Source organism: Kogia breviceps, chromosome 10 (assembly GCF_026419965.1).
Source record: "Kogia breviceps isolate mKogBre1 chromosome 10, mKogBre1 haplotype 1, whole genome shotgun sequence".
Classification (NCBI taxonomy): domain Eukaryota; kingdom Metazoa; phylum Chordata; class Mammalia; order Artiodactyla; family Physeteridae; genus Kogia; species Kogia breviceps.
The window spans coordinates 97,929,671-97,945,957 of NC_081319.1; the positions used below are offsets into that span (position 1 = coordinate 97,929,671).

At 45.1% G+C, this 16,287-nt stretch overlaps 1 protein-coding gene across 13 annotated transcripts in view; it reads right to left on the reverse strand.

The window, feature by feature from the left end:
* Nucleotides 1–16,287, reverse strand: part of PHACTR1 (phosphatase and actin regulator 1) — a 536,379-nt gene that overhangs the window by 234,020 nt on the left and 286,072 nt on the right. For 2 of the 13 annotated variants that reach the window (XM_067006758.1, XM_067006753.1), the window contains exon 1: nt 9,240–9,496. The exons of 9 other annotated variants lie outside the window; for them this stretch is intronic. In XM_067006758.1, coding sequence (XP_066862859.1) covers nt 9,240–9,495 — 256 coding nt within the window. In that variant the 5' untranslated portion in view covers nt 9,496. Of the gene's footprint in view, nt 1–9,239; nt 9,533–16,287 lie in introns of those variants that run through there. 2 more of the 13 variants (XM_059075583.2, XM_059075586.2) reach the window with 2 other exon arrangements.

The following is a 16,287-nucleotide window of genomic DNA, read 5'->3' on the forward strand; positions in this document are numbered from 1 at the left end:
TCATGGCCCCCTCCTTTCAGCCATGTCTTCAAACTCTATAAACACCTATTCACGTCTGAAAAGTTCTTACCATTTGGATTCACTAGCAAACTACAGAAATGAATATTTGGGGCTAGCAAACAAGTTCTGATCCTTCCCCTCTCAATACAGTTGTATGTGTATATTTTATCTACTGATCTTTTTTAATCTCCTTTAGGCGTATGGGTATATTTTAAGCTATAGATTTTACAAATATTTTAAACATTTCTTCTCCTAAACTGAGTGAATGTTTATAGATGTCTATAAGTCAGAAAGATATTAGAGGGCTTCCCTGGTGGCACAGTGGTTGAGAATCCACCTGCCGATGCAGGGGACGCGGGTTCGTGCCCCGGTCCGGGAAGATCCCACGTGCCGCGGAGCGGCTGGGCCCGTGAGCCATGGCCACTGAGCCTGCGCGTCCGGAGCCTGTGCTCCGCAACGGGAGAGGCCACAACAGTGAGAGGCCCGCATATCACAAAAAGAAAAAAAAAAAAAAAAAGAAAGAAAGAAAGAAAGATATTAGAGCAGAAGGGGAAATTATCTGCAAAATTACATATGAGTTCAGAGTTATGCTGAAAATAAGGCAAACCGACTTTGAATTGCTAGTGCTTGAAAGTGTTACTGAGGCCTTTCTATGAGTCTGTAAAAAGCAGAATCTTGGTCTTTTGATACTTACTGCTTAAGGTCTTGAAATGACCCTTCTTGGCTATGAGAGTCGGACCCAGGCCCTTTCTTGTCTGGTCCCTGCTTAAGCTCTGCCAGCAACAGCATTGCAAAAACCTACTCAAATTTGCTCCAATATAATATAGGAGTGCGGGGATGTGGCTGAGGAACCTATAGAGGTCATTATCCTCTCCTGTATACTTTTGTACATGTGTACAACTTTTCATAAGTTTTGTTGTTGTTGTTTTTTTAAGGTAATTTAATCATTCGACCTCTGCTTAAAAATCCCTGTGCTACCCTAGGTGTCGCTGACCTAAAACGAACGGGCTGCCAGTCACTTCTCCAGCAAAGAGATGGATTTATTCAGGATCAGCAGAGAAATGCAACTGGGCATCTACAACCTGTGAAGGTCCCCAAACAGCAAGGAAAGGAGGATGCTTTTACAGAAGGGAAAAGGAAGTTGGGAGGGCTTAGTAAACAAAGAGTCCCTGGCTTTTCATTGGCTGAATCCTTGCCAGGCAAGAAGAGGAGACTTTCTTTTTCCCGTTGGGCTCTGCTATCCTCTCAGGGCATGAGAGCTCCCCTGTCCGGTCTCCCAACTCTACTTAATTGAGACTTCTGTTTATTAATATTTTTACAGTGCTCACTGAATGAAATATGAACTCCTTCATAAACTGTACCAGGATTTTCCTGATTTCCCTCTTGCCCAAGTCGGGCCTGACACTCTCTACTTTCTGCTTCCACAACACCTGCCTCGGGCTTCCCTGGTGGTGCAGTGGTTAAGAATCCGCCTGCCAGTGCAGGGGACACAGGTTCAAGCCCTGGTCCAGGAAGATCCCACATGCTGTGGAGCAACTAAGCCCATGAGCCACAACTACTGGGCCTGTGCTCTAGAGCCCGCGAGCCACAACTACTGAGCCCACGTGCCACAACTACTGAAGCCCACACGCCGAGAGCCCATGCTCTGCAACAAGAGAAGCCACCGCAATGAGAAGCCCACGCACCGCAACGAAGAGTAGCCCCCGCTCGCCACAACTAGAGAAAACCTGTGCGCAGAGATGATACCCAATGCAGCCATAAATAAATAAATTTATTTATTTTTTAAAAAACACACCTACCTCTCTCAACACTTTTAAAACTTCTGTGCATGTATCGGTCTACCTATGTCCCTGTGCTACATTTAAGGTCTTTGAACACAAAGACCATACTATCTTACCGATTTTTATATTCCCAATGCTTAACCTGGCACATAAAAATGCTGCAGAAATAGATCATCAGGAAAAAAATGAAGAATTGCCCCAACATATGTTTCTAGACTACCTCATGTCATTTTTGCCTACATTCCATCAAATCTACCTGCTGAACTTCTCCCCTTTTCTGGGCAAGTTATGTTCTTCTGCAATTTAAATCATTTGCATTTTTTTTTCTTACCAAATTGCCCTTCCTTATTTATCTGAGAAAACTCCTCCATTAGGCCCTAATGCAAATATCACCTCCTCTGGGAAGCCCTCCTGCCTTACTCACACAGTTAATGGCTTCCTCCAATAATTTAGCAGTTTACTTTCCTGCTGCTCTAAGGTCGATTCTTCAAAGGCAACAACTGGTTATTGTACCCCTTGGTATCTGAGGGGGCCCTGCACACACAACCTGCTAATTTTATAAGCAAACATAAGAGAATCAACCAATAGGTCAGCTGTGTGAGTACAGTCTGCCCTCTGTATCCACAGATGCGGAGGGCGGACTGTATTCATTACACTGGCCATTTTATATAAGGGACGTGAGCATTCCTGGATTTTGGTACCTGCAGAGGGTGCCTGAAACCAATCCCCCACAGATGCTGAGGGACGATTGTACATGGATACTTCAGCAGAATTTTAAGAGCCCACCTTCATTAGAATTCCCCCCCCTCTTTACACCTCTTCCTAACACCCCACTAAGCCCTTCTTCACTCTCTTCACTTCTAAGCACATGCTTTTCTTTTCAGGGTTCCAAACAACCTTTACACCCTGCCCAAGTTAGAGCCTTTCCTTAGCTCTCCTGACTTCATGGAAGCCGTTTCCCACCTCTACCCCTTGCTTCAGGTCACACCTTCCCTAGCTGTCCCTCTTACTCTCAGTGTCCATTGGGCCCACGTCGACAGAATTCTCCAGAAATTATTATTCTGGAGAACAGTACAGTACAACAGTAACAATACTTCTTCCAGCTGTTTACTTTTCCTCTTCCGGAGAAACAACTGGATCTCACCTTGCCTATTTTCTGGAATACCGGACAGACCAAAAAGTGCTTAGTCATTGTAAATTTAGACATATACGTGAGCCCTTTTATCTAGAATGAACTGGTCATGATTGTTAAAATTCCAAAACCAGCACAACAAAATACTTTGGACATCTGCACAATGTTGAAGGGGCTCTTCCCCAACCTCCCTTTTACTTGCTTTTACTAGAAATATATGTTTTTCACTGTTAGACACAGAGTAGAATTGGTGCATTCATCTTGGACCCAATCCAGGGATGTTTAATTACGGAAGAGACCAAAGAGCGCACAATAGCAGGAGGAAAAATCCAAGTCAAAACTGAACTTGGCAGTAACAAGACAGATGACAGTAATCGCAGCTAATATTTCTCCAGCACCTTCTCTTGCCAGGCACCATGCTAAGTGCTTCATGCTAATTATCTCATTTAATCCTCCCAACGCCATGCAGTAGATAATATCGTGGTATCCTAAAGTCACCCAGCTAGCAAGTGGAGGAGCCATTATTTGAAAACAGCGAGGCAGTGAGGTTCCAGGAGCCACCTCTGGACCACCACTAGAAACTTCTTCATGAAGGAACTGTTCTGTTAGTAGCCCTGACACCAAATGGTGGCTGAATTTTGGAGGACTGCTCACCTAATCCTTATGCACCTCAGTTTTCTCATCTGCAAAAAGAAGGATTTGACCCACAGAAACTCATAAGGCATTCTTTTCTAAAAAGCTGTCTTGTGGAATGAACCCTACAGAGTAACACGGAAGTATTATGGCAAATTGTTTTTGTTCTGAAAGTTCACACTGGAATCCATTAGGATAACGTGTGAAATATTTCTAACTCCAAAAACAAACTTTGCAAATGCCTCTGGTGAGTCAATGGATTAGTGAATTTGTCTACGAATATTTGAAGAACAGAAATCATATTTAGTGAAATGAAAACCACCTTGAACTATTGATTAATCACATGTAAAAGGCAGTGAGTAGCAGCTACAATCAATACGACTTGTTTCAATACCATACACAAGAATAAACTCAAAATGGATTAAAGACCTAAAGGTAAGGCCAGACACTATAAAACTCAGAGGAAAACATAGGCAGAACACTGTATGACATAAATCACAGCAAGATCCTTTCTGACCCGCCTCCTAGAGAAATGGAAATAAAAACAAAAATAAACAAGTGGGACCTAATCAAACTTACAAGCTTTTGCACAGCAAAGGAAACTATAAACAAGACGAAAAGACAGACCTCAGAATGGGAGAAAATATTTGCAAACGAAGCAACTGACAAAGGATTAATCTCCAAAATATACAAGCGCTTATGCAACTCAATATCAAAAAAACAAACAACCCAACCCGAAAATGGGCAGAAGACCTAAACAGACATTTCTCCGAAGAAGATATAGATTGCCAACAAACACATGAAAGGATGCTCAACGTCACTAATCAAAACCTCAATGAGGTATCACCTCACACCGGTCAGAATGGCCATCATCAAAAAATCTACAAACAATAAATGCTGGAGAGGGTGTAGAGAAAAGGAAACCCTCTTGCACTGTTGGTGGGAATGTAAATTAATACAGTCACTATAGGGAACAGTATAGAGGTTCTTTGAAAAACTAAAAGTAGAACTACCATATGACCCAGCAAGCCCACTGCTGGGCATATACCCTGAGAAAACCATAATTCAAGAAGAGACGTGTACCACAATGTTCACTGCAGCACTATTTACAATAGCCAGGACATGGAAGCAACCTAAGTGTCCATCGACAGATGAATGGATAAGGAAGATGTGGCACATATATACAATGGAATATTACTCAGCCATAAAAAGAAACGAAATTGAGATATTTGTAGTGAGGTGGATGGACCTAGAGTCTGTCATACAGAGTGAAGTAAGTCAGAAAGAGAAAAACATGTACCATATGCTAACACATATATATGGACTCTAAAAAAGAGGAAAAAATGGCCATGAAGAACCTAGGGGCAGGACAGGAATAAAGACACAGACGTAGAGAAGAGACTTGAGGATGTGGGGAGGGGGAAGGGTAAGCTGGGACGAAGTGAGAGAGTGGCATGGACATATATACACTATCAAATGTAAAATAGATAGCTAGTGGGAAGCAGCCGCATAGCACAGGGAGATCAGCTCGGTGCTTTGTGACCACCTGGAGGGGTGGGATAGGGAGGGTGGGAGGGAGACGCAAGAGGGAGGGGATATGGGGATATATGTATAGCTGATTCACTTTTTTATACAGCAGCAACTGACACAATATCATAAAGCAATTATACTCCAATAAAGATGTTTAAAAAATATATATATGTCTTGTTTCTAAATCTATCATATGATTACTTTTTAAACAGGCCACTATAAGACAGAGGCTTCAAAATATTTCTATTTCAAAATATTTCTAAAAAACTGTTTTTAAAATGTTTCATTTCTATTAAAAATTACTTGAAATTACATTTTAATACACAATTATTAATGACATTGTAATTCCTACAATAAGTCCTCACTACTAATAGACTCAAAAGGAATTCAAATAAGAATAGAAAATATATATGAAATTATAGAGAGAAATACCTTGTTTTCTAGAATAGATTTCTCCCTAGAGTTGATTTTTAACTATTTGTAAATTAAATCATATTCTCCTATTGACTTGCAATATAAGTTAGGTGATACTTTAGCTATGTCTCTTGCAGCTTTTTTTTTTCCAATTAATTAATTTATTTTTGTGCATTGGGTCTTCGTTGCTGCGTGCAGTGTTTCTCTAGTTGCAGCGAGCAGGGGCTACTCTTCGTTGCAGTGCGCAGGCTTCTCATTGCGGTGGCTTCTCTTGTTGCGGAGCACGGGCTCTAGGCACCCAGGTTTCAGTAGTTGTGGCACGCAGGCTCAGTAGTTGTGGCTCCCGGGCTCTAGAGTGCAGGCTCAGTAGTGGTGGCACACGGGCTTAGTTGCTCCGCGGCATGTGGGATCTTCCTGGACCAGGGATCAAACCCGTGTCCCTGCATTGGCAGGAGGATCCTTAACCACTGTGCCACCAGGGAAGCCCTTTTGCAGCTTTATAATGTTCATAACTTCTAATCTATTTAGCTAAAAATTTCTCTCCCTCTATTCCTACCAATGCCAGCCTCTCTATCTAGTATGTAAGGCAGATAAAATTAAAGGTACTAGGAAATTGTGTAGTTCCTTCTAGTTCTATAGCTTAATAAACCTGGCTTATCAAGACTGCACATGTATGTAACACAGACACACACACACACACACACACAAAACAGTACTTAATTTTCTACATCCAGTATAGGTGCCATATAAAAAAATAATCAACTTGAGGCACAGTGGAAAGCACCTTAGTTTCAAAGACGAACAGAGAAGGATCTCAGTGTTTTTCCTACCCTTCACTTGTCTGTGGCCTTATACACCAAAGTGCTACACAAGCTTTGTTTCCTCATCTGAAAATGGCTTCGGTATTGAACCAAAACAGCAAAGATGAAGGAAACATAAACTGTCTTTGGCCATTAATGGTGAACTGTATTCTACAATTTTTTAAAGTAATTTTCTACTTAAAAATAACGTCAGCAAAGCATCTTTAGTACTAGTTAGTGGACACCCGGAACTTAAAAAAATACTCTCAAGTAAAATGGCAAGGGCCAAAATGTAATTTCAACTTTCATATGTTCACTGAGCCAGGGATACTCTTTCTTTTAAAATTTATTCTGGGGCTTCCCTGGTGGCGCAGTGGTTGAGAGTCCGCCTGCTGATGCAGGGGACGCGAGTTCGTGCCCCGGTCCGGGAGGATCCCACGTGCCGCGGAGCGGCTGGGCCCGTGAGCCATGGCCGCTGAGCCTGCGCGTCCGGAGCCTGTGCTCCACAACGGGAGAGGCCACAACAGTGAGGGGCCCGCGTACCACAAAAAAATTAAAAAAAAATAAAATAAAAATAAAATTTATTCTGTATCAGCTAAATACTTTTAGTTATAGATCGCCTTTAGACTGAAAGTTATTAAAATGTGCTTTAAATATGTTTCAATATATTTTATATATGAGGAAATTAAGAATGAGACTCAGTGAGCAATGCCTCTATAAAATTTTCCCTGTGTAAAATTTCAAGTGAGGGCTTTCCAGCTGGACCAGTACTGTCCTTGGTTGCTACTAAATGACCTCAGTGGTGCTGAGGAGAAACCTAACATATTTATGGTACTTGTACACAATGCAGGTACACCCCACGGCAAGAAATGTCCTCCTCTATGGAGCCCTACCAAATCTGTGAGCATTACTACAATCTTTACTACACATTTCGCTTAAAAGAGCTGGCTCTCCTGGCATGCAGACAAGATGACTCAAATTGAAAACAGCTTCTGGAGAGCTTAGCTCACAGACATCCACTCAGGACAAACTATCATTCAAGGTCAGTCTCTGCAGAAAGTGAAATTTATTTGAACTTCCTTTCCTTTCACAGTGGGCAGTGCCGCTTTGGGCTCTGGCAGTAAAAGTAGAAGCGTTAAGCTCCTGACCTCATTTTATTTCAGCGACTAACGAAGCACACCCCACACTGGAAGGCAGGATTAGCAAGGGCAGAATTCGGCAAAAATTAGGCGCCACAACATGAGGTCTCCCCTAAAGAAGAATCCTTTGAAATTAAATGCTTTAGTCCTATCAGGTAATATGTGAACATCCGTAAGTAGCCCCTTAAGACATTCTGGAGTGTTTGAGGTGGTAGAGATGATGCGCGTTGGAAGCGGAAGCACGGTGTTCATAATTACACACATGAACACACCTCCCTGAGTGTAGATACAGACCTTTCCTTACGGTAGCAACGTTCAGAGATCCTAATTTAAATAAACCCCCAAGGTTGTGGAAGTAGCCCATTTGGGAAGCAATTCAGTCATCAGAGTGACTCATTTAATAAATATTTTAGCCCGCATCTCATGCTCTACTACATTAGATGGTAAATGTCTGGCTTTACATCGCCCCGTTAATCCATTTATATTCCCTAGGCGTCAGCAGCTTATAGAGTAACCAAAGGACCAAACACATGGCAGTGTGTGCTTCTCGTAAACAGATATCCTCCACCAAACCTAACAGGAGCTGCCTCGGCGTGTTTCGTGCGCCTTCCTTCCTCCCGCACGATTTTCCCCTCGGATGACTAGTGCCATCCTGCCTGCACAGCCTCTCTGGCAGTTTAATCAAAGAAAAGTATAATTACGCTAGCAGGACTCTAATTCTGAAAAGACATTAGCCAAACCAGTCGCTTCATTACGCTGCACCTCGGAGGCCAGCAGGAACGGGAGAAATTCTAAGCGATAACGCGTTCTTCCAAAGGCAACAAGCGAAGCGGCCTGGTGGATAGGAAAAATCTGCCTGCCCAAGCAGGTGTGAGCGTCAAGGCAGGCGATGAGCTTCAGGCTGGCCGGTAGCTAATGCTCTCCCTGCAAAACCTGCTGCCTAAAACTTTCCCGAGACCTTCAGTGGCCCTCCGGAGTCTGCTCTATGAGCTGCTTCGAAACTGCCTGGATGACGCACCGCCCCACAGGCGCGTCCACGTCTGCGGAGGCTTCTGCCCGGTCCGCGCAACGCTGTCCCTTCCTCCTTGGCGCCTCCAGCTCAGAGCCGCCGGCAGCCCCGGCCCCCTTTCACCGGCCCGCTCCGGATCTTTCTCCGAGGGAGCCCTTCGGCTCGCGGGGCACACCTGGAGGAAGCCGCTGCCGTTCCTCCCCCACCTCCCACATTGTGGCCCTGAGGCATCAGTGCAAGAGCGGCCAGCGGCGGCGCTCCAAAAGTCCCGGCCACGTCCCACTCGGAGCGGACATCCTTCACAACTCCACAAGTCTAGTCTCCAGGGCGCTGTGGCCGAGGCCCAACCACCGCTCCAAAGTGAATCCACCCGAAGCCCACATCTGTAACGCAGCCCGCAAAGCGTATTTCCTATGCTAACGCAACGGTGGGAGAACAGCTAAGAAGCCCAGAAAGCTAGGAAAACCGGCGGAAGCCTCTTCTGAAAGCTAATAATCTTGCCCGTGATGAAGCCCCTAAAGCCCCACCTTCCCCAAGAGAAAAATCGCAGAGTTGCCGCTTTAACTGTTTCAAAGCCCTCCTGTAGGGGAGCATTTCCATCAATGGTCTGTGCACGCACGCGGTCCGGGTTTGGCTCCGGGCGGCACTCTGCAAAGTGCCGGACGGGCGGGCGTCACGCCTGGGTAGAGGGCGGATGTCCCCGCAGTTCTCCGGGCAGAGACGACGGCGGCGCCCCCAAACTGGGGACCGGCACAGCCGCCTCCCGCGCTCGCCGCCTCCCCGACGCGCCCCGGCACTCACCGTCCCGGGCGTCCTCGCCACGACTGCAGTTGCTGCAAATGTGTTGGATCTCCTTGCCTAGTTGACAATGGATCACAAAGGACACGTTGTTGTTGTTGTCGTTGGGGGCGGGCTCCTTCAGGGGCTTCAAACTCAGCAAATAAAAAGCTTTCTTTTGGGGTCTCTGGGAGCTCGCGCCTGGCACCGCGCCCTCCCTGCAGCGCGGCGAGCGGAGCGCAAACCTCCCCGGCTCCGCGGCGCGCGTGGGCTCCGCCATCCGGCCCCCGGGCGTCCCGGGCCGGGTGCTGCTCCGGCCCCCGCGCGCTGCCACTCGCGCCCCGCCGCCTGGCCAGCATGCCCCTGCCACGCCCCGCACCCGCGTCTCTACAGCCGCGCGACCGCGGCGGGGCGGGTCAGGAGAAGGCGCCGAAAGGGGCTTGACCTCGCCGACCTCCCTGCCCGAGCCAATCCGGATCCCGAGGCCCGAGGCGGGTTTCCGGAAGGCACTCGGCGGTCCCACCTGGGATGCTCCGCTCCCGCCTCTCCCGCGGCCTCCCGCGCGCCTCCTCCACCGGCAGCCCCACCCTCCGTACGTCTCAGCGCCAGCGACCTGAGCCTGCCGGCTTTGCGGCTACCTTCGCTCTCTTCGAGCTGCAGGGCAGAACGCTAGCCTCCCCTCCCCCTTTTCCTCGAGCCTCCCGCTGCCAAATGAAAGCCAGATACACCACCCAGAAGGCAGCTGCGCTGGGAGCCCTCGGGGTGCAAGCGCCTCTCTGGGACCAGAACAGATTTCCATTCTCGGGTGGGTCCAACCCACAGCCGCTGACTTTCACTGGAGCCGACAACCTGTTACAACAGAATTGATGTTTTCACGTTCAACAGAAATGCCCCGACCTGAAGGGGGGCCTTACACCAGTGTCATTAAGACTTAGAGCGAAAAGGGACAGAAAAGGCTGCTTTCGTCAATCCTCAGAAACAACTTGCAACTTTCGGATCCCAGCTAATTTGGCTGAAGATCCGCCGCTGTTTTAGCACAGTGAACAAGGCTTAGCAAGGCAAATGACATCAATTGAAAGCTCTAAAGAAAGAACAGTGTCTTAAGGCAAACCCATGGCTCAATAATAATAACAGCTACAAGTCATCGAGCCTTTGTTTGATGTGCATATTTCCTGAGGTGTTTTTTTTTTTTTAATGACGCTATATCTACACAATAATCCCTACTCCGGTATTGTGAATCCTACGTCACTTTTTGGAGAGCTAAGGCTTAGAGAAGCCTCGTAGCACAATCACCTTGTGTGCTTATTTTAAAAAGAGACTTTGGGGGCCTCGAGGCCTGAGATCCTGGCTTAGTAGGTCAGTGCAGGGCCCAGGAACCTATAGTTTTAACAAGCTCCCCAGGTGATCTTGATGCAAAGCCTAAGTGGGGAAACAGGTGTTTACAGCCAGGTGTGCCTGACACCACGCCTGTTATTCCCTCCACGCCCCATTCCCTGTGAGCCCTTGTCCTCCCCCCTCCAGACACGGAAACAGTGTCAGTTAAAAGATGAGATATCACTACCAATTGTTTCCAGAAACTTCTCCAAAGTGAATTTCATAATACGCTGTGTCTTCCACTACCACAAAAGGCAGGTCATTGCTACTCTCTCCTCCCACACTGGGCAAATTCTACACATACAACTCACCTCATAGAGAAAAGAGTCAACCACCCACTGGGGGTATTAAATTACTGTGTTATAATATGCTTCGGATCACCCCAATTCTCCCACCCAGTCATTTACATTACTTCTCATCTGCAAAGCATTCTACCCAAATCAGCACATTCCAAGCTTCATTTGCATTCTGTAGTTAGAAACGCCAGGTGTCCAGCTGCCGCGGCCTCTGCTGTAGAAGGAGATGTCAGGGAATCCTAGGGTAAGAGTTCTGCTCTCTTTAATTACATCACAACCCAGCGGGGCCTTCAGGGACCCCTCCCTTCTCACCTGGATTATCAGCCAAAGCAGCCACAGATAAATCTCAGTTTCTTCTCATGTCACATTCACGTCACTTGGTCCCTGGCTGATTATAAACCTCATCTTAGAGGTGGCCAAGGACGCATCTGCTCTGCTGGAGAAGTGTATGAGGGCATTGCATTGTGTTCTGGGCAAATATTTGTTATTCTCTTTTTCAAATCCTAGATCCTTCTCCCAAATTGAATCACCTCTTAACTACCTTCTGAAAAGAAAAAATGTAAAGACATCTTTTTCTTAAATGAGTTTTTAAAAAATTGCATGCCTTTCCCACCTCTCTGCCCACAGATAAGAACAACAGACCTGCAGAAACCCTGCAGGGTCTTATTAAAACATCGGAGCCCAAAGCAGTCTTATTCTCTTGCTGAATACGAAACCACACCTAAGAGCTCAGGTGTCCCTATCTTAACTGGCCAAGTTATGCTGTAGTAGAGAGAACACTGACAGATATTGATGGTGATGCCCTGCAGCTCGGGGGCTCTTTACTCAAGTTTAGTGTGTAGTGGCCTAAGGTGAACCTCAGAGAGCTGTCCCCTTGTTCGGTGGTTCATCTTCCTAAGCAGTCTTCCCTGAATCTGCAGCTTCTAACTATGCTGTGGCCCATAATGGTACCCACTAGCCACATGAGGCTATTTATACTTTAATAAATTAAAATTAAATGAGATTAAATCTCAGTGCCTCAGTTGCACTAGCCACACTTCAAGTGCCCAGTAGTCACATGTACGTAGTGGCTGCTGTATTAGGCGGGCCAGGTGGTAGAACGTTTCCATCAGGGCTGCAAGTTCTATAAGACCTTGCTCCTCTTAGAAGATATGAATGTCAGTGTCTCGGGCTGAATTCGAAAGCTGAGAAGCCCAGTCTTCTATGGTTACAACAGAAGGTGGGTGGAGAGGGGAATATACCTCAGTGCTGGCTGCAGTTTGGAAGAAGATGCCTGTGTCTGGTGGCTGCCAGCACCCCCTTTCCTCTGACCTGCAGCGGGCAGCAGAACAGGTGTGCACACGTCTGGCATTTTTTTCTTGATCCTGCTCTGTACCCTGAATGCGGCCTCAGCGAAGCCGCCTTCTACCACCCGTTACTCTAATGTCCCTAGAGCTCTCGATGCCAACACATGTCAGACAGAGTCTGTGTCGGTCGCATCCCATAAGACAAACCTGTGTTTAATTATGATCCTTGTAATTACGGCTCAGCTCTATTGCTGCCTTTGATAATCATCTCCCTGCATCGACAGTGGGAGAAAATAAATGGTCATCCTACGGCATTCTTGGAAAATATAGATGGTATTGTGGCATTTTTTTTTTTTGACTTTGAAGAGAAAGGAGGGAAACATTGAAGGGAAAGACAGTCCAGAGCATTTCTATCACCTACCTCAGGGGTTCTCAACACAGAGTCTGTGTAACTTGCATGTGATTTTTTTACCCAGATGATCTAAATGGGATAGAAGAAATGCAGCCCCTCAAGCTCTACCCCAGAATCTGCATTTTAACAGATCCTCCTGGTGATTCAGAGGCACATTAAGGTTTGAGAAACACCTGCTAGGAATCAGCCCTGTAATAGTATTAATTGCCTACCAGTGCAGCCCATATTTTGATTCTGAAGAAAGGAGCAGATAGGACCCCTGATCTTGCAGAGCTTACAATTTAAGAGAGGATGCACTCAATGAAAGGACATGTAGCACAACTCACCCAACTGAAAACATGTGTGTAAACTTATCATTAGGAGCAGCCATGGAGAAAAGTACATTTACTATCTGAGTGTGAGCGTGTGTAAAGGGAGTTCTGCAGTGATTTAATGTGGAAGAGATGGAGCTGATGAAGGAGAATTTCCCTGGGAAAGTTGATCAGTAGCAGTTGGGGTCGGAATGCTGGGAGTGGTGGGGTCAGTGCGGTGAATGCAAGCTCACTGGCTAGAAGGAGTTCGTGGTGGGGCAGGGGATAGTCAAGGATGGTCATTAGTCTGGCAGCAGAGAGTTACACTCAGCAAGGCAGGGGGTGAAAACGGAGCTTTCCAGAAGACGCCACCATTATGATGATGGGACGGCAACTGCAAACTGAGATTTTTGTTCCGCTTTCTGGTTGGCTGTGCTCCATCCTACTTTTAATGCTCAACAGTTATTAGGCTCAAAGGAAGTCAGAATCAAAGTTAAGGGGAGAAATTTGGAAATGCTCATATAGTGCTTTATGCTTATGAAAAAGGTCAAAATACAAAACAGTAGTGTCAATACAAGACAAAGCAGCGGAACCATTCAAAGAGAGATGTACTTAGAAGAATATCACTATACATATCTGATGGAAGAAAAGATTAAACATTTTTTTTCTTCCTTAATTTTTTTTCTTTGATTTAAACTCAAGCTATCCGATAAATTTTCTTCCTGCTTCTGTCCGTCTGTCCGTCTCCTCTCTTGTTCCTATCTTCCCTACAGTGTGGGTTGAATGGTGGCCCCGAAAAGATATGTCCATGTCAAATCCCTGGAATCCATGAATATGACTTTATTTGGAAAAAAGGTTCTTTGCAGATGTAATTAAGTTAAGGATCTCATGGTAAGGAGATCTTCCTGGATTATCTGGGTGGACCCTAAATCCAATGGCAAGTCTCCTTATGAAAGATACACAGATGGGCTTCCCTGGTGGCGCAGTGGTTGGGAGTCCGCCTGCCGATGCAGGGGACACGGGTTCGTGCCCCGGTCCGGGAAGATCCCACGTGCCGCGGAGCGGCTGGACCCGTGAGCCATGGCCGCTGAGCCTGCGCATCCAGAGCCTGTGCACCGCAACGGGAGAGGCCACAGCAGTGAGAGACCCGCATACCGAAAAAAATAAAAAATAAAAAAATAAAAGACACACAGAGGAGAGACAAAACTGCAAGAAGATAAATGACTGTTGTTTTAAGCCACCAACTTTGTGGCAGTTTGTTACAGCAGTCCTAGAAAACTAACACACTCCCTCATTATTAACTCTCATATAAGAAGAGCATCTATTATATTTCTCACAGAGGAATAGCATCTATTTTTTTCTAAGTTTGATCTACATGTGTACTATGTTAAAGCCAGAACTGTAAGCTAATCTACAAAGTACAAATTTAAGAACAGCTTTAAAAATTACTTCCAAATGGATCACAAACACAGAATTGTGCAACATTACTGCTACGTCTGTGTGTGTGCGTGTGCATGTGTATGTTGTTTTTGCTTTAGTGTTTTGTTTCTATTTTTGCTGATGCTGGAATGGAAGTATGAAATGGAATGGAAGTAGACTGTTATTTAAGACGGGGATACAGCTTCCAGGCTTTTCTACATTTAGTATATGGCATTTATATTCTGAGCAAGGAGACGTGATCAGAGCTTGCTGTGGGAGACTGGTAAAAATTCTTTAGGCAATTCAGTGATGTATCAGTAGAGCTCATATTCAGCCCTTGTGCACTGGTACAGCTGTATGGATTGTTTATGGCCGATATCTTTTTCTAATAGTCTCTTTGACTCTTGGCCAAGTCTAGTTATTAAATGTTTTGAATATCACTCCTACAGATAGAGGTTAGAAACCAGCTGTACGACTGGCAAGCCTTGATTCTCCTAAAAGAAGGCTTTCTACCCCAATGTTTTTCTTCAAACTGTGTTTAGGAGCCTATAGCCAAAGTTCTTTTGGCCCAGGCTTTTCCCTTATTATTTCTTAATCCAACCTGACGGGTTTTTGCTATAAGAGCCAGGAAGAGGTCAGTGGACAGTAGGTTTGAAGAAACAATTTCATATCTCTGTTTTAAGAACCTAAGTTTTTTTTTTTTTTTTTTTAGTGATACGCGGGCCTCTCACTGTTGTGGCCTCTCCCGTTGCGGAGCACAGGCTCCGGACGCACAGGCTCAGCAGCCACGGCTCACGGGCCCAGCCGCTCTGCGGCACGTGGGATCTTCCCGGACCGGGGCACGAACCCGTGTCCCCTGCATCGGCAGGCGGATTCTCAACCACTGCGCCACCAGGGAAGCCCTAGAACCTAAGCTCTTAAAAATATAGTTAAGACATCTAAATGATGTGAGCAGTGTTTTGGTGTGCGTGTGTTTATTTTAATTTTAGCTAAGGATTTGTTTTTTCTATTTTTCTCCTAAAACTCTGAATAGAAAGTCATTTTCCTTCTAGGCTTGTGATAATTATGCTTACTAAGGGATTGTTCTGTGCAAATTGTTCTGCAAATATTTAGCAGATAGCAACCTAATGAGAAGGGGAGATTGGAAACAGTTACATAAAACAGGTGGAAAAAGAGGTGATCAAGGGGAAACCATCAGAGTGAACTCTTGTATTTTCTTGATTACAGTGTTATTTTGGAATGTTTCTTTCTCTTTCTGCATTGCCATGGGTGGGAAGAGGGCTGGAGTGGTCTAGTTCTTTAGTCCAAATAAGAGGATCTTCTCCATAATGGGCCGTGCTTTCAGAGTGAATAGAATTTTTGTGACTGATTAAAGAAGGCAGGAAATTTTCTGCAAAGTCTTGTTTAAGTCAAGCATCTTTAAAGGCTGTATTGCCAATGTCCAAAGAAGGCTCTTAGTCTAAATTTTAAAATTTGGGATCAGCTATTTCTGCTTATTTCCAGGTTAAAAGAGAGGATAGATAGGTCCAGGTTGTGGATTGTTAAAGTTTAGTTAAGTAAGAGGTCTGTTGTTCTGAACTATTTAGTTTCTTTACATTTTGCTGTAAATGACAAATCCCATTTAAACTGAGACTTATAGGCTTATACACATAGCCTTATGCTTTCCTTTCTGAACCAGGTTAATTCTGGCAGATTTAGATACTTCTGGATATTTATCTTATAGAAATAAAAGCCCCAGAGTATAAAGATGTTACAAATATAACATAGGTGTTTATATTGCAATGGAATAAAACAAAGTCCACCAATAAAGAAATGGCTGCATAGATTATAGTATGTTTATAGCATGGTGCCACTAAAAATAATGAGTTATATTTAAACAAGTTGGCTTGGAAGGATTTCCACAATGCATTGTTAATAAGAAAATTAATGTTCAGAGAACTGACTACAATACTATCTCATTTTTGTAAGACAAATATTATAGGCATTAATACTGTC